Source organism: Podarcis melisellensis, assembly GCF_964234715.1.
Source record: "Podarcis melisellensis genome assembly, chromosome: 7".
Taxonomy (NCBI): Eukaryota; Metazoa; Chordata; class Lepidosauria; order Squamata; family Lacertidae; genus Podarcis; species Podarcis melisellensis.
In genome coordinates, this window is record NC_138539.1 from 33,963,193 (window position 1) to 33,982,420 (window position 19,228).

The following is a 19,228-nucleotide window of genomic DNA, read 5'->3' on the forward strand; positions in this document are numbered from 1 at the left end:
AAGAGATGCTGTTTATCGTAGATAAAGGTTAGACATGACATTTGTCTTCTTTAACAGTTTTCTGAATTGCAAAGTAAATGCCACAGGCTTAGATCCAAAGTGCTCCATGTATGAGGGGAAGAATTTCCACTGATTCCCTAACCCCACAGCCTACTATGGCTTTTAGTCACCGTTCTCCTAATCCACAGAAATGGTTTTTCATGGAGTGCAAGGGGCTGAAAAATCATTATGTTCTGCATGGTGCTTGTGTCCAGGTCAGTGCTCTTAACTTTGGGGAAATGTTTTCTTGGTCCCAATTCTAAAATAACAATAAAGATATGCACTTTAGTCTAATTTTCTGGCCCTATTATTTGCACAACAAATGACATTGTTCTTTGTGGTTAGCTCAGTGTCTGTTTACATCAGGTTATTTCTCTAGTTGTCTTTCCTGCACAGCAGGTTTGACCATTTTTATCCTATGGCCTTTGTTGTAAAACTTGTTCTTTATCACACTGTAATACTCCTCCTCACACTGTAATATTACTTCCTGGATAATAATTATGGAAAAATTGTGTTTTGCTGCATGGTTTCTCCCTTCCCATATATCGAACACATATGCTATGGAAAACACTTACCATATTTGGGATAATCCTCATACTCTTACACTTAAGATCCCAGTGTTGAGCTGCATCCTTGAAACCTTGAGAACCCATGAGAATGCAGTATTGAACTACAAAGAATGTTCATGACAAGTCATGACATGCCTGTTGTATCTTTGGTGCTTACCTGCCTGCAGCATAAGCGGTTGTTGTACTATAGCCACTGAATGCAATCCATAGATTCAAGCTATTTGAAAGCTGGACCACCTCTTTGAGAATGCATAAAACATGATGGGGGGAAAGTTTGTCTGGTTAAGTGAATCAGGCTCAGAAAGTTCCTTGCATAGGCTTGAATATATGGCACACAGAGGGTAAAATGCTCTGTGTGCTGTAATCTTATTTAAATTAGCTTTTTGCCTGTTAATTCAATATTCTGTGTGTTTTGCTGGAAGGCTGCTTAACTTTGGCCTTCTTGCTGCTTCTGTAGTCTCTCTTGGTTCCACAAATGTTTTCTGGAGGTCTGATAATGTGTGAAGATGACATTGTAGAATTGGAAGAGACCCTGAGGGTCATCTATTCCAGTCTCCTGCAGTGCAAAAGTATCAATGCCACTGATATGAATTTCATGAATTTCCTGTTAGGACCGTAAATATCACTTCCAGCTCCATAAAATTCAGCCACCAATATATAATTGGGCAATACTCTGCATGAATTGGTTGATGTTGCACAAAGGAAGAAATGCTTTGTTAAATAATTCTGAATAGGAGTTTAAAAGCTATTATTAGTTGCAGACAAGTCCATCAAGCCTAAATAAAAATTACACTAACTGAACCACATGTCGTCTTCTTCTTGTAATTATAATAATAATAATATAATTTAATTTAAATTCTGTCTGTCAGTGCAAAGTTTCCCAGGATGGTACATAACAATATAATACATATACAAATCTATACTATACAAAAACCCATATAACCAACAATATAAAACAAATATATTCCAAAAGTGAAGTACAAAAGAATCAAAATTAGAAAATGCAGTGACATTCCAGTTCTCAACCCGCTTCATGTACCTGAGAAAACAAACACACCTGGAGCTAACATCTAAAAAGGAAATTATGTTGAGTGCAACTGAAGCTCTGTGAGAAAGGAATTCCATATCTGTGGTGCCATAAGAAACATGGCTCTTTGCCACTGTCCCTCTAACTCTGGATATCAGCAGAATTATGAAGTGGTCTCTCCTGAAGAATTTAAGGCATAGCCTGGCTGGAAATTGTGGTTGTGGTCCTGAAGATACTTGGTTTCTAGACCATGTAGGACTTTATAGATCAAGTCAACACCTTAAATTGAGCTCAGTAGCAACAAGACAGCCAGTGTAGATCCTTTAGGATCGTTGTAATCTGATCTATTGTGATGAGCGGGTGGTGCTGTGGTCCAAACTACTGAGCCTCTTGGGCTTACTGATCGGAAGGTTGGTGGTTTGAATCCCCGCAATGGGGTGAGCTCCCGTTGCTCTGTCCCAGCTTCTGCCAACCTAGCATTTTGAAAGCACGTCAGTGCAAATAGATAAATAGGTACCAATAAATAGGTAGTGGAAAGGTAAATGGCGTTTCCATGCGCTCTGGTTTCCATCATGGTGTTCTGTTGCACCAGAAGTGGTTTAGTCATTCTGGCCACATGACCCGGAAAGCTGTCTGTGGACAAACGCCAGCTCCCTTGGCCTGAAAAGCGAGATGAGCCTCATAGTCACCTTTGGACTTAACCGCCCAGGAGTCCTTTACCTTACCATTACCTTTGATCTATTATAACAGATATTATTGTTAAACACCAAGTTCCTAACACATGTGATCTCATAGGTTTCCGTCAAAACTCTGAATTATTCTGGGCATTATGTTTTATATCCAGATATATTCTTAAACTATATCCACAGAAAAAAATCAAAGCTCAAGGCACCAAAGAGATTGACAAGGGAGACTCGCCAAAGACCAAACCCCTCCCCATATGTGAAAATAATTCCCCAAGTACATTCAAAGAAATAACCCCCCTCACGGCTGTTCTCCCCCTATGTTTGCCCAGCCTGACAAAAGCAACCAAACTACAGCTGGATGCTCCTGTCTTGAACCCACCTAGGACCCCTGTAGTAACTGCAAACAGAAGTAAGTCGGGGATCTCCAATATAGACAGGAACCCGCGGGAACTCCAAGCCCCCAGTAGAAAGAAAGAATGGATCCTGGTCCTAAGCCCGGAAAAGATGGTATTCACGAACTATCCAAAACCACTGGGTCCTCGCACAAGGACAGACTGCGTGAGGCACCTGCTGACTATTATAAACAACATTCTACCTGGGGCAGTTAAAGCAACCGACATAGACAGTATAGACTACCTATATCAAGATGGACATTCAGTCTGTGCCCTGATCACTTTCACAGATCATAATCTGGTCAACTTCATCTTTAGAACAAGAAATCTATTTTTAAAGAAAGGAATATATTTATTAAGAATCTTTGAAAATAGAGCTCTGCCAACCTCCCTACTGGCAGCCAAGGGGGAAGGGACACCAGGAACAGTAGGAAGAATACTTTAAAATAGAAAGTTATCATTATAAAGCCACAGGGAGTCACATGAGACATAAGAGGATTTCCAGAACCTTAAGTGAACCAATGTCATTTTTAAAAGGCTTCACATGAAAAGATGAACAGTGTTCGAAACTCTCATTGTTCTACATGTATTTTGCAACAGGGAATTTCATTAGTGCAAGCAGTTTCTGAGCTCTGGGTGCAGTGCTGCACCTAAGATTTCAGATTAAAACTGCAGAGTGGAAGGAAAGCGCACCTAGACATTCTGTTGTTGTGCCCATAACCTAGGTTTAAAGTGCTATTTAGCTCCTAGCTTTCATATCTCAGTTTCTAATACTGAAGGTGAAGTGCATAATGCTGTGTCAGATTACTAGAGTTAGTCAAAGTGAGTTTAGCCTGCATCTTTTTTATTCTACTTCACATTTAATTTTCAGCAACAGATTATTTTTGCAATTGCTTCTGTTTTCCTGAAATTAAACAGGAATAAGCAATTTAGTTGTATGTAGCTGCCAGCAAGTGGGTATACTGAAGTAATCTGTACGATCTGACACCCCCCCCCAAAAAAATCTGGAATATAGAACAAACTAAAGCTAAACGAAGAGTTGGATTTAATGACCTAAGCCGAGTGTCTTCAAACTAGTATTGTATGCATTTCCCCCCTCTTTCTTCGCTGAAATATGGGTTTGCCTTTGTGCTTGACATGCACTTTGGAGCACTTACCAGATACCAAGGCAGAGCAAACCTCTGTCCCCATCCTGTGCTGTGTTGTTTGAAGGATTGTTTTGTGCCTCCATTTCTCAGCTCTGAGTTTATAACTGGAGTGAGGAGCAAGATACTTTCTTCTAACCTCATGCTGTGTTTCAGAGATGTACATCAGGGCCAAGATCCTACTCTTTGGAGGGAGATACTGGCAACAAAATTTGGGTTGACTAGCAAGCTCAGTCAAAGTTTGCTTATTCGTGATGAGGAACATAAGAGCCTAAGAAAAGCCTTGCTGGATACAGTGATACTTCCGGTTACAAACTTAATTCGTTCTGGAGGTCCGTTCTTAACGTGAAACTGTTCTTAACCTGAGGCATGCTTTCACTAATGGGGCCTCCCACTGCCGCCGTGCCACCGGAGCGCGACTTCCACTCGCATCCCGATGCAAAGTTCGCAACCAGGAGACCTACTTTCGGGTTAGCGGAGCTTGTTACCTGAAGCGTTCGTAAGGAGGAACATAACCCGAGGTTCCACTGTGAAGCCAAAGGTCCATTTAGTCCAGCATTCTGGTCTTGCCAGTGGGCAACTAGATGCCTATTGGAAGCCCACAAGCAGGATTTGAGTGCAACAGTGCTGTCTCCATTTGTGATGCCAAGCAAAATGTGTTCTCCCTAGCAGAGAGCACGTGTTGCGTTGGGGGATACAAGCCACCTCATTGTTGCTGGGCGGATTTATGGAGGGACCCAGGCAGTGAATTGGTTAATTGGGTCGCTGGGGAAAACTGCTTGTTTCCAATTTTGAAGGAGGGGTCAGAGGTTTTAAATACTGGATGCCCAACTTTGAGCGTTCTCTTGGCTGTTTGCACCGGATTACCTGCCCACCCTCCCTGTATTGGGGTGGTTGTTCGCTTGACCTTGCTATGCCTGTCATGGGGTCGTCTGCTTTGAGGCAGGGGCCTGGTAAGGATTTGTCCATCTGGCTGATTGGCTGGTGCCATTTGGTTTTGCCTACTGTGTAGCAAATCGTCACAACTTGTAAGGTTGGCGGTTAGGCATTGGTTCAAATTGGTTGGTGGAGGGGTAAGTGCCTACCCCTCCAATGGTGTGCAGAAAGGGAATTCCGTTAAAGGAATCCAGGGGCTTGCCATTCTTTTCGCCCTTGTCCCTGGCATTGGACTTGGGCCGTGCAAGCCACCAGGAGCATGAGGGGAGAAGTGAGGGATTGAGGCCCAGCTTCATTTTCTCCCCAAAATTTGTTTCCCACACTGGCTTTCGCTGGGATCCAGAAGTCAGTTCTGTCCCCTGGGCAAGGACAGATAGTCTGAACCAATGCCTAAGCAACCACTCACTCGGATATATTTAAATAAAGTTGTGGCCAAAATCGTGCCAGAAACCCAAACCAAAAATGATGTGTGATGTGTGAGTTATTTGGGGGTGGCTTGGGGACCTCGAAACGCAACTAGTATTCAGCGACATAGTGCCTCAGATAAAAGACAGTCATCATGACTAGTAGGCATTGATGACCTTGTCATCTTTGAATTTGTCTAGTATTATGAGGTAATATGTGTTCCTGTCAAAATTTCAACGTATTTTCCAACCATAGAGTTGGAACATATAGAGTTGGATGGGACTACAAGGGTCATCTAGCCCAACCCCCTGCAATGCTGGAATTATCACATGGTTGATTATCACATGGTTATGCTTTCTGGTTGATGTGTCCCTGCCAAGTTTATGCCCTGATGTGTCTGAGCACAGAGAATCCATAAGTCTGCAGTAGTTCTGCAAGGACTTATTTGTTTTTTCAAACACACTGCCATTCATTCTCATTGATTCTGTTCAGTCTTTCTCCTAAGCAGATGAATGCCGCTGTTAAGACTGGGGCTGGGATCTCTAGAATTCTGAATAAGTTTGGGTTAAAATCAGGTATTTTGGAGTGTACTCATGCAGCCATTTCCACATTGATGTGAAGACAGTGTTGGCTCCATTTGAAGAGTTGAGCAATCCCTTTCTAGAAGACACTGAAGATCCACTAGCTCACAAAGAATTTCACAATGCAAAAAACATGGTAAAGATAAGCACATTTGATTGTGATGTTGGACTGTTATAGTTAAGGAAGTTTTGGCAGATGAAATATTTTGACTAGCTGAAGAAATGGTCAGTCTGATCTCAAAGGACTGTACTTTTGGTTCTTGAACAATGGTGGGGGGAGCTGCATTCTTACAAAAGGAATGGAGTGCTACTTTGAAGTGTGACCTAAATCCATCTGAAGACTTGTTGCTAGTTGATTACTAGTTGCAAATGGGAGATCTTGAATACTACTTCAAACAAAAAAAGCATAGCTGGTTGTCATCTGGTATGAAGTCTGGCCTAGCTTGTGTGCCTCTGTTTTTGCATAAACAGATAAACATTTTTGCTGACATTAGTTGATTATTTTACCTTGGTCAGTGTATTCAATGTGGATAATGCTTAAAATTTCTTAAGTATCCTGGATTTAATTTCCTGTCAAATTATTTGATACCACACAACACAAAGTCTGTGAGTGGTATTCAACTACGTTTCAGTCAGAGTAAACCCATTGAAATGAATGAACATGATGAAGTTCAGTTAGTTTATATCAGTGTGTCTATTCTGAGTAAAGCATAGCTGAATATTACCACCCCATGTGAATAATAGAATGTAAGAGAAGCGAGACACGTGGGAAATACACTGTGGCACCCTTGCCCACAGCTGCCCACCAGCTGGCAGACCTTCTTGAGAACTTCCTTGCAGAAATAATGATAAAACGTAGATGTGGCAAGCTATTGATCAGCATGTATGAAGAGCTCATAATTTCTTTTCAAAATGACTGTTGCTGAATTGTTGCTCCATGTAAAAGTGGGCTGTGGATGAATACTCCATTCTCCTATGAGTTGAGCTATCACTTGAAATGGCACAGGCACACAAAATACTGCTCTCTTGGGCAGAATATCAGGCTTCTAGTATCTATACCAAGGTGGCTAATCCTGAGGCTAAATGGCACCTGCCAATTGCAGGGGCCACTGCTATAGACTACTATTCTCTTCCGTTCATTCTCAGAGAAAGTTCTAATGCTGGGGTGCTCATAGTCCTAAGTAGCTCCTAGGCTAGAGTCCCTGCAATCTGTCCAGGAGTTCCAGTTAACAAGCTCTGATATGGCTGACTTTTTAAACTACGTTTGACTGTAGTTTTGAAAGGATTTATTCTGTGTCAAATTCATTTACATCACTGTCATCATTTCCATTAGGTGAACCCGGCCATAAAGTAGGATTGGTTTTTCTGATGGAAGCTTATTAAAGATCTAAGAAATTTGACATTTAATTGAAGAACAAATCTGGGCCTTTGTCTTATTGTGTTCTCCGTCTGCATTCCCTTGGCAGTTAATCATATAATGCTCCTGAGCATGAAATTAACAGTAAAAATGACATAGCTGATGTTCCATCTTTGGAAATGGGGGGAATTCTGAAAGTAAATTCTGAAACTTGGAATATTTTTAGAGTAGAGGATCTTTGTGCTTCGAGAATTGCATTTTAAAATGGTTTATGTAAACCATGCTACTACTAGAATTTTGGGCTGTCTGTGTATAAAGTACAAAGAGGACTGAATCACTAGGGTTCTTTAAAAACAAAAGGGTTGATTTGATAGGAGGTCTAATCCAGAGACTTCCCACAAGCAGAATTCTGCTCGTGGAATGTCCTGTAGGAGAAAGGGAGTGGTAATATTTACTGAACCCTCCTACCCCTATGCCCTCTGAAAGGTTGTTTAGATGGTTATTGGGCCTTCTGGAACAGAAGGCGTGGTGAATTGGGGGTCTACAGAAGGAGGAAAAAATCAGCTAAAAATTCTCAGCCCCTCAGCTGGATCAGAGCACTTTTCATAAACAGAAGGAACTCTTCCGTTTGTGAAAGGGCATGTCTGGACCCAACCCACAGGAAGGATTATTTGCAAATTTTGCGTTTGAGCAGATAAAGCAGTGGCTTCCCAACTTTTTTCAAGGAGGGCCAGATTTGATGAAGTGAAGGGCTGTGAGGGCCAACCAAAGTTGTTGACTTTTTTTAGGATTGAAGTTGTTCAGGTTATTTCACCCCAGGAAATAAACTGCTACAGGGGCAAGATTAAACCAACCAGCAGGCCGGATTAGGCCCCCGCGACGGACTTTGGACATGCCTGAGATAAAGCATAACTTATTTGGCATAAAACAGGAGTGAGGAAGCTTTCTCAGATAGAGGGGTTGCGTTCTCACCTGGGCAGCGGCAGCCTTCCAGGGACTGCTTGCCATTGATGGGCAGGGCCAGAAATAAAATTAGCAAAGGACCGAAAGTGAATTTTACCAATGTACAGCAGGCTAATTTCTGTACACACTCACCACTATCCATCCTTCATCCAGGCAACTATCAGGCTTTACCTGAGTTCAAAGACACATACCAACCAGGCGAAAACACTCAATGGTATGAAATAGGTCTGGTGAGAGGTGTGGCCTGGGGAAAATCCCAAGGGCAAGATAGATATTTATAAAAGTATATCTTTATTAAAAAATAGACGAAAAATAAAAATATTTGGCAATTTGAACAGCTATTTTGGTGGCACGGTTGGGGGAGTTGTCTATTATAATCTAGGAAGTCTACATAAAATTCAGTTATAATTCCAATGAAATTGGCAATAAACCGATGTTCTAGCCTGTTATGAATAAATGTTCTATTGTGAAAATATTTTCTAGCTAGCCTGTTTGAATAGATTACAATTACTTCAAACTTCCCAGTATAATGTCTGCTTATAGCAATGGTGAGATCTATATGGGGTGTGTTTATACACATGTGTGTATATTTGTGTATATATGTATATATCTTCAGTAATGTTGTTTTGTAGTGCAGTATAAATTACTTAATTTCTGACTGGAAAACACTTGGGCCTGGAGGGTTGGGAGAAAAGTCTTGCCTACTTATTCACCTTCTGAACAAGATTTCTTAAGAATTTTTTCTTTCAAAAGCACATACTACAAATTGTTTTACATCTTGTCCATGAATGTTTATGGGTTTTCAGGGTTCAGTCTACATTTGATGCTTGCTTGTAAGCAGGAAGACATTCTTTTTCAGTTTATCTTGAGACATATTCATGATTTAATTTTAAATTGTGATTGAAGTGGGCTGAATCATACTGTGGTATATGCATGTGTGTGTATAGTAATGTAATCCTAATGTGTTCTTTGGCAGTTGAGCAGCACTGGAAATGTAGAACGATATTTATAAATGTTTATACATTTTAGTTTAATGTAATTTAATGTTAGTTTATTTATGTTAGTTTTGCTGTAATGTTTGTAAAACAGGTTTTTATTTCCTTTTTTTCTCCAGAGGAAATAAAAGCAGAAACTGGAAAACAAAGGTACTTTTTTTCTTTATTAATCATGATTAATTGCTCTGAAAATACATTCAGCATCATTTGTACAGAGATGAAGTCAGTTGTCATTGTACCTTTTGGGGGGGGGAGCTTTATGAACTACAGTTGTACCTCGGTTTATGAACTTAATCAGTTGCGGAAGTCCGTTCTTAAACCAAAACTGTTCTTAAACCGAGGTGCACTTTCCCTAATGAGACCTCCCACTGCCGGTGCCCTTCCATTGTTTGGATTCCATTCTTAGACCGAGATGGTTCTCAAACCAGGACACTATTTCTGGTTTAGCAGAGTTTGTAAACCAAATCATTCTTAAACCGGACTGTTCTTAAACCAAGGTGCCACTGTATATGTTTTGCCACTAAGTTACCACGCCTAGAGTGTATGAGGTTCACTGCATACTTGCTGTAACTTGAAGAAATTAAAAACTTTTACTTGTAGTGTACAAATTAATTTTTGAGCACTTTCTTGCTAATCACTCTGACTTCAGTTTACACTTGGAAAACGTGTAAAGTATGTCAGCATGTTGTTAAGAATAATTAAGAGTATTAGCATCCTTTGTGAGAAACAGGTTTTTCATGCTTTGTTAGACATTTCATGGCTTCAGAAGAGTCTTGAGATGGAAAACTTGGTCTCATCACATTTGTCCTTCTGACACAGGACCTCCCTATAGGCACCTAGTATGAAGGGAACATTGTAGCTCTTTCAAATTTTAAAAAGCAAGCAAGCCCTAAACAAAATTGTTACTTTTCAGATAGAGATTGGACCAAAAATTTAATTGCAAGTCTATAAAACAGTCTTCCCAATCCCCTGCAAATGAAACATGGTAAAGGAGCACATATAAAGGGAAACGGCAAAGAACTAAAAAGATACTCATGTCACAAGGTTCTAAAGCATGAAGGTACAAAATGAAATCCTTAACCAAATGTCAACAAGCATAGCAATTAAGGAAACAATTCTTAAATCACAAAGTATCATTCAATATAAACACACAGGATGTATAAACTGAACCAAAATCCCTCCTAGCAGTGGTCCAGAGGCAGTATATAATGATGATCTAACAGGTATAACAGTGAAATATGTACCGGTAGTTAGAAAACTAAACTGGATACGTTCCGACCCATATAGGTATTCCCTACTGTAAAATGACAGCAGTATTAATATATAGCCTCTCTTTCCAAGCTTGTTAAAGAACAGTATGTACAGGAACAGAGTGAAGACACATTCTATAGCAGTATTTACAATACCATAAATGCCATGGTATTTGTAAATACCATGTCACAAGTCTGATTATTGGTTACCATAGAAAGGAACTACACTCCTACTAAGATTGAAAAAAGTGCTTCAAAACCATAAATTGAAGTTATTAATGAGGGAGTAGGGTGCCACCTTAATATGGAATTGATAAATTTCACCCAAAAATTGTAGAAAAAGCATGAAAGCTTACATCCAACGTCATGTGAACTTCTCCTTCCTTTTTTCCTTCCTCCCCCCCCCCCAATGTGCTCCAGAGGGTTGGGAAACCCCCACAGTGCATTTAGAGAATCATGGGGTTTATAGGAGAGGTGGGAAGTCTCATTGCACAATTAAGTGGATGGATATCCTAAGTTAGGTACTGAAATAGTCTTGCAATACATATGTTTGTTCTTAGGAGGGATGCAAAAGCCTTCCATCAATAAAAGATAGTTGGATTTTGTATGCAAAATCCAACCTTACCTGTCATGAAATCATTACTTAAATACTGAAAAGTGGTTAGTCCTAATTTACTGGAGGGCAAACATCATTGTCTCAGATCATGATCAAATGAATTGGAAAAAACCAACTGGACGCCGTTACATGTTCCTGCACAAGTAAATGATGGTACACATCTTTTTAAATCCTAGCTCTTAAGAAACATCAGTTTATATGTAACCCTTTACCTTATCCATATTCAGGTGCCTGTTATTGATATGGAGGACAAAACCTATTCCATATCTAAACCAACATGCACAAAAGCTATTTCGCATCCAAGCCAGCATGCACAACCAGCCAATCTGTTAGCTGACTCCAACTAATACATATTTTCTTTGAAAGCCTGCTAAAATCCATAACTTGTTGCTGTGTTCATTGCAAATTGTTACATTTGTCTTGACTTCATAGCAGACTGTTGCTAATTTCTGTCTTTATTTCGGTTCAGTTTTAATTGGTAAGATGAATTTTTGACTGTTAAAAGAGAAAAACTGAACATACATCAAATACTTGGTGGTCAACTGTAGATGTGTATATGTTCATATTAAATTGTTCTGCTGTTAACTCAACTGCCGTTCTAATTGGATCTTTCTATTCAGTCCTCCTCATGGAGAAGCAAAGGCTGGTTCAAGCACTCTCCCACCTGTGAAGTCAAAAACAAGCTTTATTGAGGCAGACAAGTACTTCTTACCATTTGAATTGGCATGCCAGTCCAAGTGTCCAAGAATTGTTAGTACGTCACTGGATTGTTTGCAGGTCTGTATTGAATTATATGCCATTAACTTTTTTCTTAAATTTGTGGTTTCTTTTTATAAAGGAAGGAAATATAGTTGTTTCCCTAGATTATATTTTTAATTGCTAACACAGTACAACTAGTGAGGTTTAAGTTGTTTCATAAAATTTCAGCATAGAGAAATTGTTGGTTTTAAAGGTAGATTGCCTTGCTAAGAATCTTTATTAGGAGACAGTTGGACTACTCACTAGCCTGGTTCAATTGTCATGGTTAATCTATTGTTTAATTGTGGGGAATGTGCTATAGACGTCTCGTGTTTCCTCCTTCCTTTACACACCAATGTGCTTCCCTACTTCTTTGTTTGGGCCAGTTTTTCTACTATGCTTTAATAAAACTGAAATAATGAACCCACTTCAAACTAGAGTTTCTGGTTGTCATTTGGAGACAAACTATATGCAGTGGTAACCATTACTTGCCCTAGTTCAAATGCCACAGTAAAAGATGGTCACTGTAAACTGCACTGGTGATGGAATGCACCACTGTCTTGCTAGTTCCCGCTTGGATCTGTTTTCCCTCTCATCTCAAGTGTACCCCAGGATTTTAAGAAATCTAATACTCTGCAATGTTACTGTCAATGAGAATTAACCTGCACGGTACAAAATATAATCATGTGTTAAGCTGGCTTGTTCAGTTGTACTTTTGCTTTACTCCCCAGAAACTTATAGCTTATGGACATTTAACTGGCAGTGCTCCAGATAGTACAGCACCTGGGAAAAAATTGATTGATAGAATTATTGAAACAATATGTGGCTGCTTTCAAGGTCCTCAGACAGACGAAGGGGTTCAGCTACAAATTATAAAGGTAATCTGAAGTCAACTGATCATTAGCTCTCATTAGAGTTTGCTGTTGAAATGAGTTCTACGCCTAAGACAGTGACCTGCAATTCAAGCATGTTGAACAAGAGCTGAAGCTGAAAACATGTAATAGTTTGTTTAATCAGTTAGTACCTTAATTGGACAAGAATATTCATTCAATGTTGCTTATCAGTTTCACAAAAACATTTTACTGTTAACAGAAATAGAATTGCTTTTTCAGGGCCCTATCTAATAGGTTTGGACCCGCAGAAAGGTGATTGGAATTGACAGCTACAACTAAGCAGTCATTTGGCTGGAATATGAGAGAATTAATTCCATGAATCCTTTTCCCTCCCCTCTCATCATGTAGTTGCTGTAATTAAAATTTATAGCACTTATATGTTTTGAGTGATGAACATCACACATAGACTGTAAAGACCTTTATAAAGTTGATAATGGGTATTTGGGATTTACTGTGGAACTAATCTGTGCGCAGGAGCCAGGTGTCATCAGGAAGAAGGCTTTCATTCCACATAGTGGCCTCTTTGAAATGAGTGCTAAAAGTGGGTTAGTAAATAAAAATTATTCTTGAACAATTTATGTCTGAAATGCACATTGAGTAGTTATGCAATGTTGAGTTGGAGGTTCAGTGCCTTGATTTACAAACTGAATTTTCCTTCCTTGTTCTGGGCATGGATTTTTCCAGTTTGCCTGAAACATGCTATTTAACATTTCAGGCACTCAGTTCTTCCATTAACTAGGTACATTGTCCTTATTCAATGGAAAGACAGAGATAAATGTTTAATGAATAAGATCATTAAATGCACAATCACACCATTGCTTAATTGCAGCAGTAAGGAGAAAATGATATGTACACGCTTCCTTGTGTACAAAGGTCCTATTTAAATGGTTATAGGAGCCATTGGCATAAGATCCATCTTCTTTAAATGCACTTAGCATGTGTGTCCTGGTCTTCATATATATGATGATGGTATGGCAGTAGTCTGGATTTGCCGCTGTATCTTAAAAAGCAGGGTACACGTTAAGCATGTTTAAATGAGGTGAGGGCCTCAGTATTTTCAATTGTTAACTTTATTTTTATTTTTTTAGGCTCTACTCACAGCAGTAACTTCTCAACACATAGAGATTCACGAAGGGACAGTGCTGCAAGCTGTAAGAACATGTTACAATATCTATCTTGCAAGCAAAAATCTCATAAATCAAACCACAGCCAAGGCTACTCTCACACAAATGCTGAATGTTATATTTGCACGTATGGAAAACCAAGCAGTAAGTATGTTTGCATTTCAAATTGATATTGATTTCAAATGCATATTTAAATTCTAGTATTCCTGTGCAACACTTGGATTGATTTGCCAGCTGTGTCCACGTTGTTTAATTTGAAATAATAGTCCAGTGAAAGACACACAATTTAGCTTCTATGAATTTCATGTATAGAATACAACTGAAGACCAGAAAAATTGAAAGAAGCCCTGAATTGTGCATCTTTTAATTTATGGATATTAACGTTTCATACTATCTGGTGTGTAGAGGAGCAGGCATGGTTGTTCTGATAGAAGAGATTTTCTTTAATACTTTATTGATTGATTGATTTCATAGCTTCAAGAAGCCAAGCAAATGGAGAAAGAGAGACATCGGCAGCAGCACCATCTACAGCAGTCGCCCTTAAGCCATCATGAGCCTGAATCACCTCAGTTGAGACATATTTCAGAGCAGACTATTGATCAGCTCTCCCAGGACCATGAAGGGGACTTGGACCATCATGCAAATGATGTGGACAAAAGCCTTCAAGAAGACACAGAAGCAGAAAATGGATCTGATATTTCCAGTGCAGAAAATGAGCAGACTGAAGCTGACCAAGCAACAGCAGCAGAAAGTAATAATGGGTGTCTTTTTCTTGTCATAGTGGGGTGAAAGAGGGTCTGAAGTCTTGAGAAATAATTACTACTTTTTCATTTAGCTAAAGTAACATGTAGGTTGCTGGCAGGTGGTGTTATAAGGTTTATTGATTCTTTACAAAGCTATGCTGTAGTCACAGTTGACATTCTACTTGTTTTCTAGGTAATTGCTATCAGCTCAGATTAAATAAATGCAATGAATAACTATCAATTCTGTTTAAGAGCTATTTCTTTATAAAGTAATAAAACTGACTCGAATGGAATTCTGATATATTTTGAGTAATATATTTTCTGTTTTTATTTTGTAGCTCTGTCTAAAAATGATACAGGGCCATATGATGGAGAAAGCAATCAATATGAAGAAACGGCACAGGATATTGTACAAAGTATAGTCCAAGAAATGGTGAACATAGTAGTAGGAGGTACTATACTTACCTTTAAAGTGTATTGCTGAATTGAGAAGGGACTTGCAGGAACTTAGTAGAAGGAAGTAGTGGTAAAATTCCTTTGTGTGTAGGGCAAGAAGTTGGGCTTTAAGAAAAATGATAATGAAGACTTGACCTTCACTTAAAATATTGTGCATTACTGAGGTCTAGTTCATATGTAAACAGTATCAGTCTTATTATGATTTTTCAGAATGAGAACAAGTGGTGTACCTGTGCATGCTCTCCTGTTTCTCATACTCTGGTTGGTTTCACATGTAACACTACAGCAAACTAGCACAAATGATGAATCGATAATAGATTTCAGCTGTTTTGCTTCTCCTTGCTTGTTCTGCCTTTGGGCTGTGCTAAATCATGTATTGTCTATTCCCAGTCTCATGGATTTGCTTTCTCCAGACAAACCATGAAATGTAACCAATATTTGTCCTATAATTTATAGCTTGTGGTTTGGTAGGGGTGTACCGTAAGCCTTGGTACACTTTAAGCCAAACCATGACTTAGCACAGTGCAGCAGCAAAATGACCATGGAGGAAGAAAATGACCCTGATCTCTACTCCAGGAGGCCGTTTGCTCATTCGTGTTAAACTATGGTTTGACTTGACTTATGTGTGAACCGGGACACTGTAGTAGAATACTTTGCAATGTTGTTTAAATAACAGTTTCCTATTACATACAAACTGGGAAACTGTGGTTTTCTCTCTTTACAAATCAGGATATGAAATCTGGTTTAATAAAACCATGGTTTCTTACACTGAGATCATTATGTTTGAATTGAGCCCGAGAGATTTTGTCTTGCAGCTAGTTATGTCTTCCAGTCGTTGTTGATTCCTTAAACCTCTCTGTTATAGGACTTTGGCTTATTAAAGAAATACAATCAGTGGAAATTGAAGAGTTAAATGACACTTTAATTTAGTCATATCTCAGTTATTTCTACAGCATCACCTGTTTTTAGCTGCACTGGTGCTCATATTAGTAAAGCAAGCAGAAAAATGTTTTGGGGGCAGTTGTGTTTCTGTTAAAGGGAAATTTCAAGTGATACTTGAGCTAATGAGTTGACCTAGTTTGAGTTATCAGGATTTGACAACTTATTTCTATATTTTTTCACTGCTTCTGTGTGAGCTCTTCACAGCAGGTTTTCTTTCTCTCCTGAGAAACTTAATGAGATGTTTATTAGTTGTGACACTTTATTAAAATGTTTGATCAGAGCTGAGAAAATACTATAAATTTTGGGGTTCTGGCCCTGTTTAGTGCTGAAAAATTAATAGTTTATTAAACTATTTTTATAATAGTTTATTATAAAGACTGCCATAACAAATAATGTATGTGTTACGGTCATAATTCAATAGACTAATATTATAAAACCCACATTAGCTCTAGGTAGCTCATTAAGCTAGTTTCCAGTAGTTACTGTCAGCAAAGCTGAACATTTGTTTTAATTCTTAGATGCTAACATTAAACTCTTGATAGTTCTTTGTCCTGGTGAATATGATACTTTCTCAGCCAGCTGTTTTAATGTTGAAAATGTAATGTCTTTCTGACACTGCCTTGGTTCCATACTACTATATGAAATCAATCTGTTGTGAGGCTGAAAATCTTCTGGTCTTGTATTTGACAATGTACATTAAAGACTTGACATTTTATTCTGCCAATAATATTAATACACCATCTTATCAATTCCTTTTAAATATCATGTTTTTTATTACATGGTTCTTTTATCCTGTAGATGTAGGACAAAGAACTGCTGAAAAGGTTATGATTGATGGACCAATGGGGACTTCAGAAGATGGAAGTGACAGTGAAAACATCCAGGCAAATGGAATTCCAGGGACACCTATTTCTGTTGTTTATACACCATCTTTACCTGACGACAGGTTATCAGTCTCTTCCAATGACACTCAGGTATAGGCATGTATGCTTAGTCTTAAACCCAGTACACCTTTTGAATATATTTATGTCAGATTACAATTTAAATAGGGGGCCTTTTACAGAACATTGAAATGGTAAATGCTGTGTAAAGAGAGCTTGCAAAATTCTGTAGTACAGATACTTTATGACAAAGATTATTACTATGTCCTAGGCCAATATTATGTGTGATATTGCAGTAAAATAAAATGCTGGAATAATCTTTGACTCTTGGATTTACAACAGCATGAATATGATAGCTTTCATTGTTATAGTAATTTCAGTTGTATCAATTGGTAGCTAATCAGTTTTTGTTTAAATTCACTCTCAAAGTCACTTCTGAGCTTTTTGAGTTTCTAAGAGTAATAACACAAAGGCTAATTTCTGATTTGCTGACTATAATTTCCCAGGCGCCAAAATGGTATATATCTGATCACTATCATTGAAGAATTTGTTGTAAATTGACTTTTTGAACCAATTCGCTTCAAAAATGTTAGGCTTGTGATTTTTGAGCATGACAGCGGACTTTGAAAAGTACAGTAATAACTGCTGCATTATTTGCTAGCAAATATTTTATCATATCCTTCTATCCCCAAGCTTGGTTTTTACTCCATACACTTCTGCTTAATGCTAAATGGCTTATTAAAAACGTGTTAATTTCTTTAGGAATCTGGAAATTCTTCAGGACCTACCCCTGGTGCTAAATTTTCCCACATCTTGCAAAAGGATGCCTTCCTAGTATTCAGGTCACTGTGTAAACTCTCTATGAAGCCTCTGTCTGATGGTCCACCTGATCCAAAGTAAGTTGAGATTCTTCTGCTATGAAATACTTAGATGGTGTATATGCATCCGTAGCTGCACTTCCTCCTCCTGATGCACTATCATGTGATGCACTATCATGTGATGCAGTATCACTATCATTGAATCATAGAAAGCATATCTAGAATACGGTGCAACAGAATCAGTGAAAATAAATTAAGCTTCTGGATAAATTATATTTGGAAACTTTGGGGTTTGTAAGTTCTGTTCCATGCACATGAAGTCCTCTCTGCAGTCAATTGGGTTTTATGAGGGACTTGAATTGAGAGTAGCTAAAAGTATCTTCCTTTGAGCTACCAATCTTGTCTTCATGATTATATTCCTTGTACCTCAGAATAGATACTACTGGATAACCCTTGTTTGAGAATAATAGAAGATGACAGTTATTTAGATGACAAGCAGTTTTTCAGATGATACATTAATCACTAGTGCTAACATATAAAACGGAAATGGTGGTTTAAGAAATAATTGTTTTGGATTAGACCCAAAGAGGTGGGTTGAATCCTAGCATGTCCTTCCTGTCATGGAATAGCCCCATAGGATCCAGTCCTCCTTTCGATCCAACACCCTGAATTATATGTTTATATAATTTATAGGCAGCCCAAATGGGCTGACTTCCATGGTATGGGGAAATGTATTGGCATATATTTGGTACAAACTTAAAGTACCGTATTTTTTGCCCTATAGGACGTACTTTTGTGTGTGCGTCCTATGGGGCGAATGCAGGCTTTCGCTGAAGCCTGGAGAGCGAGAGGGGTCAGTGCGCACCGACCGCTCTAGCTCTCCAGGCTTCAGGAAGCTATCCGCAAGCCTTACGAACCCGGCAGGAGTTCCCGTCGGGCTCCCAAGGCTTGTGGATAGCAGCCTGCATCCCGAAGCCTGGGGCACGCTGCACAGGGCACCCCGGGCTTCGTACAGATATCGGGCAGCCCCACAAGCTCGGGGGACAGTGGGGAGGCGCAGTGTGCCTTCCCGCTGTTCCCCGACCTTGTTCCGAGGCTGACGCTGGGAGAAGCGCGCTTCTCCCCAGCGCCAGCCCCACAAGCTCGGAGGACAGCGCGGAGGTGCAGTGTGCCTTCCCGCTGTTCCCCGACCTGGTTTGGAGGCTGGTGCTGCAGCTTCTCCCCAGCGCCAGCCTCACAAACTCGGGGGACAGCAGGGAGGCGCAGCGTGCCTTCCCGCTGTTCCCCGACCTTGTTCCGAGGCTTCTCCCCAGCGCCAGCCCCACAAGCTCGGGGGACAGTGCGGAGGCAGAGCGCTGCCATCCCGCTGTTCCCCGAACTGGTTTGGAGGCTGGCGCTGGGGAGAAGCATGCTTCTGCCCACCGCCAGCCCCGCAAGCTTGGGGGACAGATATCCGCAAGCCTGGGGAGACCGGCGCGACTTCCCGCCAGGCTCCCTAGGCTTGCGGATAGCAGCCTGTTCTGGGGGTTGAGGTTGGGGGAAGCTCGGGCATCCCCCACCCCAGCCCCGCGCCTGGGGGAAAATAATTTCCCCCCCTTCATTTCCCTCCAAAAAAACTAGGTGTGTCCTATGGGCCAGTGCGTCCTATGGGGCGAAAAATACGGTATATATG

The 19,228-nt window shown here is 39.8% G+C and overlaps 1 protein-coding gene across 1 annotated transcript in view; it reads left to right on the forward strand.

The window, feature by feature from the left end:
• The window catches only part of ARFGEF1 (ARF guanine nucleotide exchange factor 1), a 71,591-nt gene that overhangs the window by 14,409 nt on the left and 37,954 nt on the right, over window positions 1-19,228 (forward strand). The window contains exons 2-9 of the mRNA XM_081918465.1: window positions 9,215-9,245; window positions 11,582-11,738; window positions 12,431-12,577; window positions 13,681-13,860; window positions 14,191-14,467; window positions 14,798-14,911; window positions 16,656-16,831; window positions 17,501-17,634. Of these exons, the coding sequence (XP_081774591.1) occupies window positions 9,215-9,245; window positions 11,582-11,738; window positions 12,431-12,577; window positions 13,681-13,860; window positions 14,191-14,467; window positions 14,798-14,911; window positions 16,656-16,831; window positions 17,501-17,634 (1,216 nt within the window). The remainder of the gene's footprint in view (window positions 1-9,214; window positions 9,246-11,581; window positions 11,739-12,430; window positions 12,578-13,680; window positions 13,861-14,190; window positions 14,468-14,797; window positions 14,912-16,655; window positions 16,832-17,500; window positions 17,635-19,228) is intronic.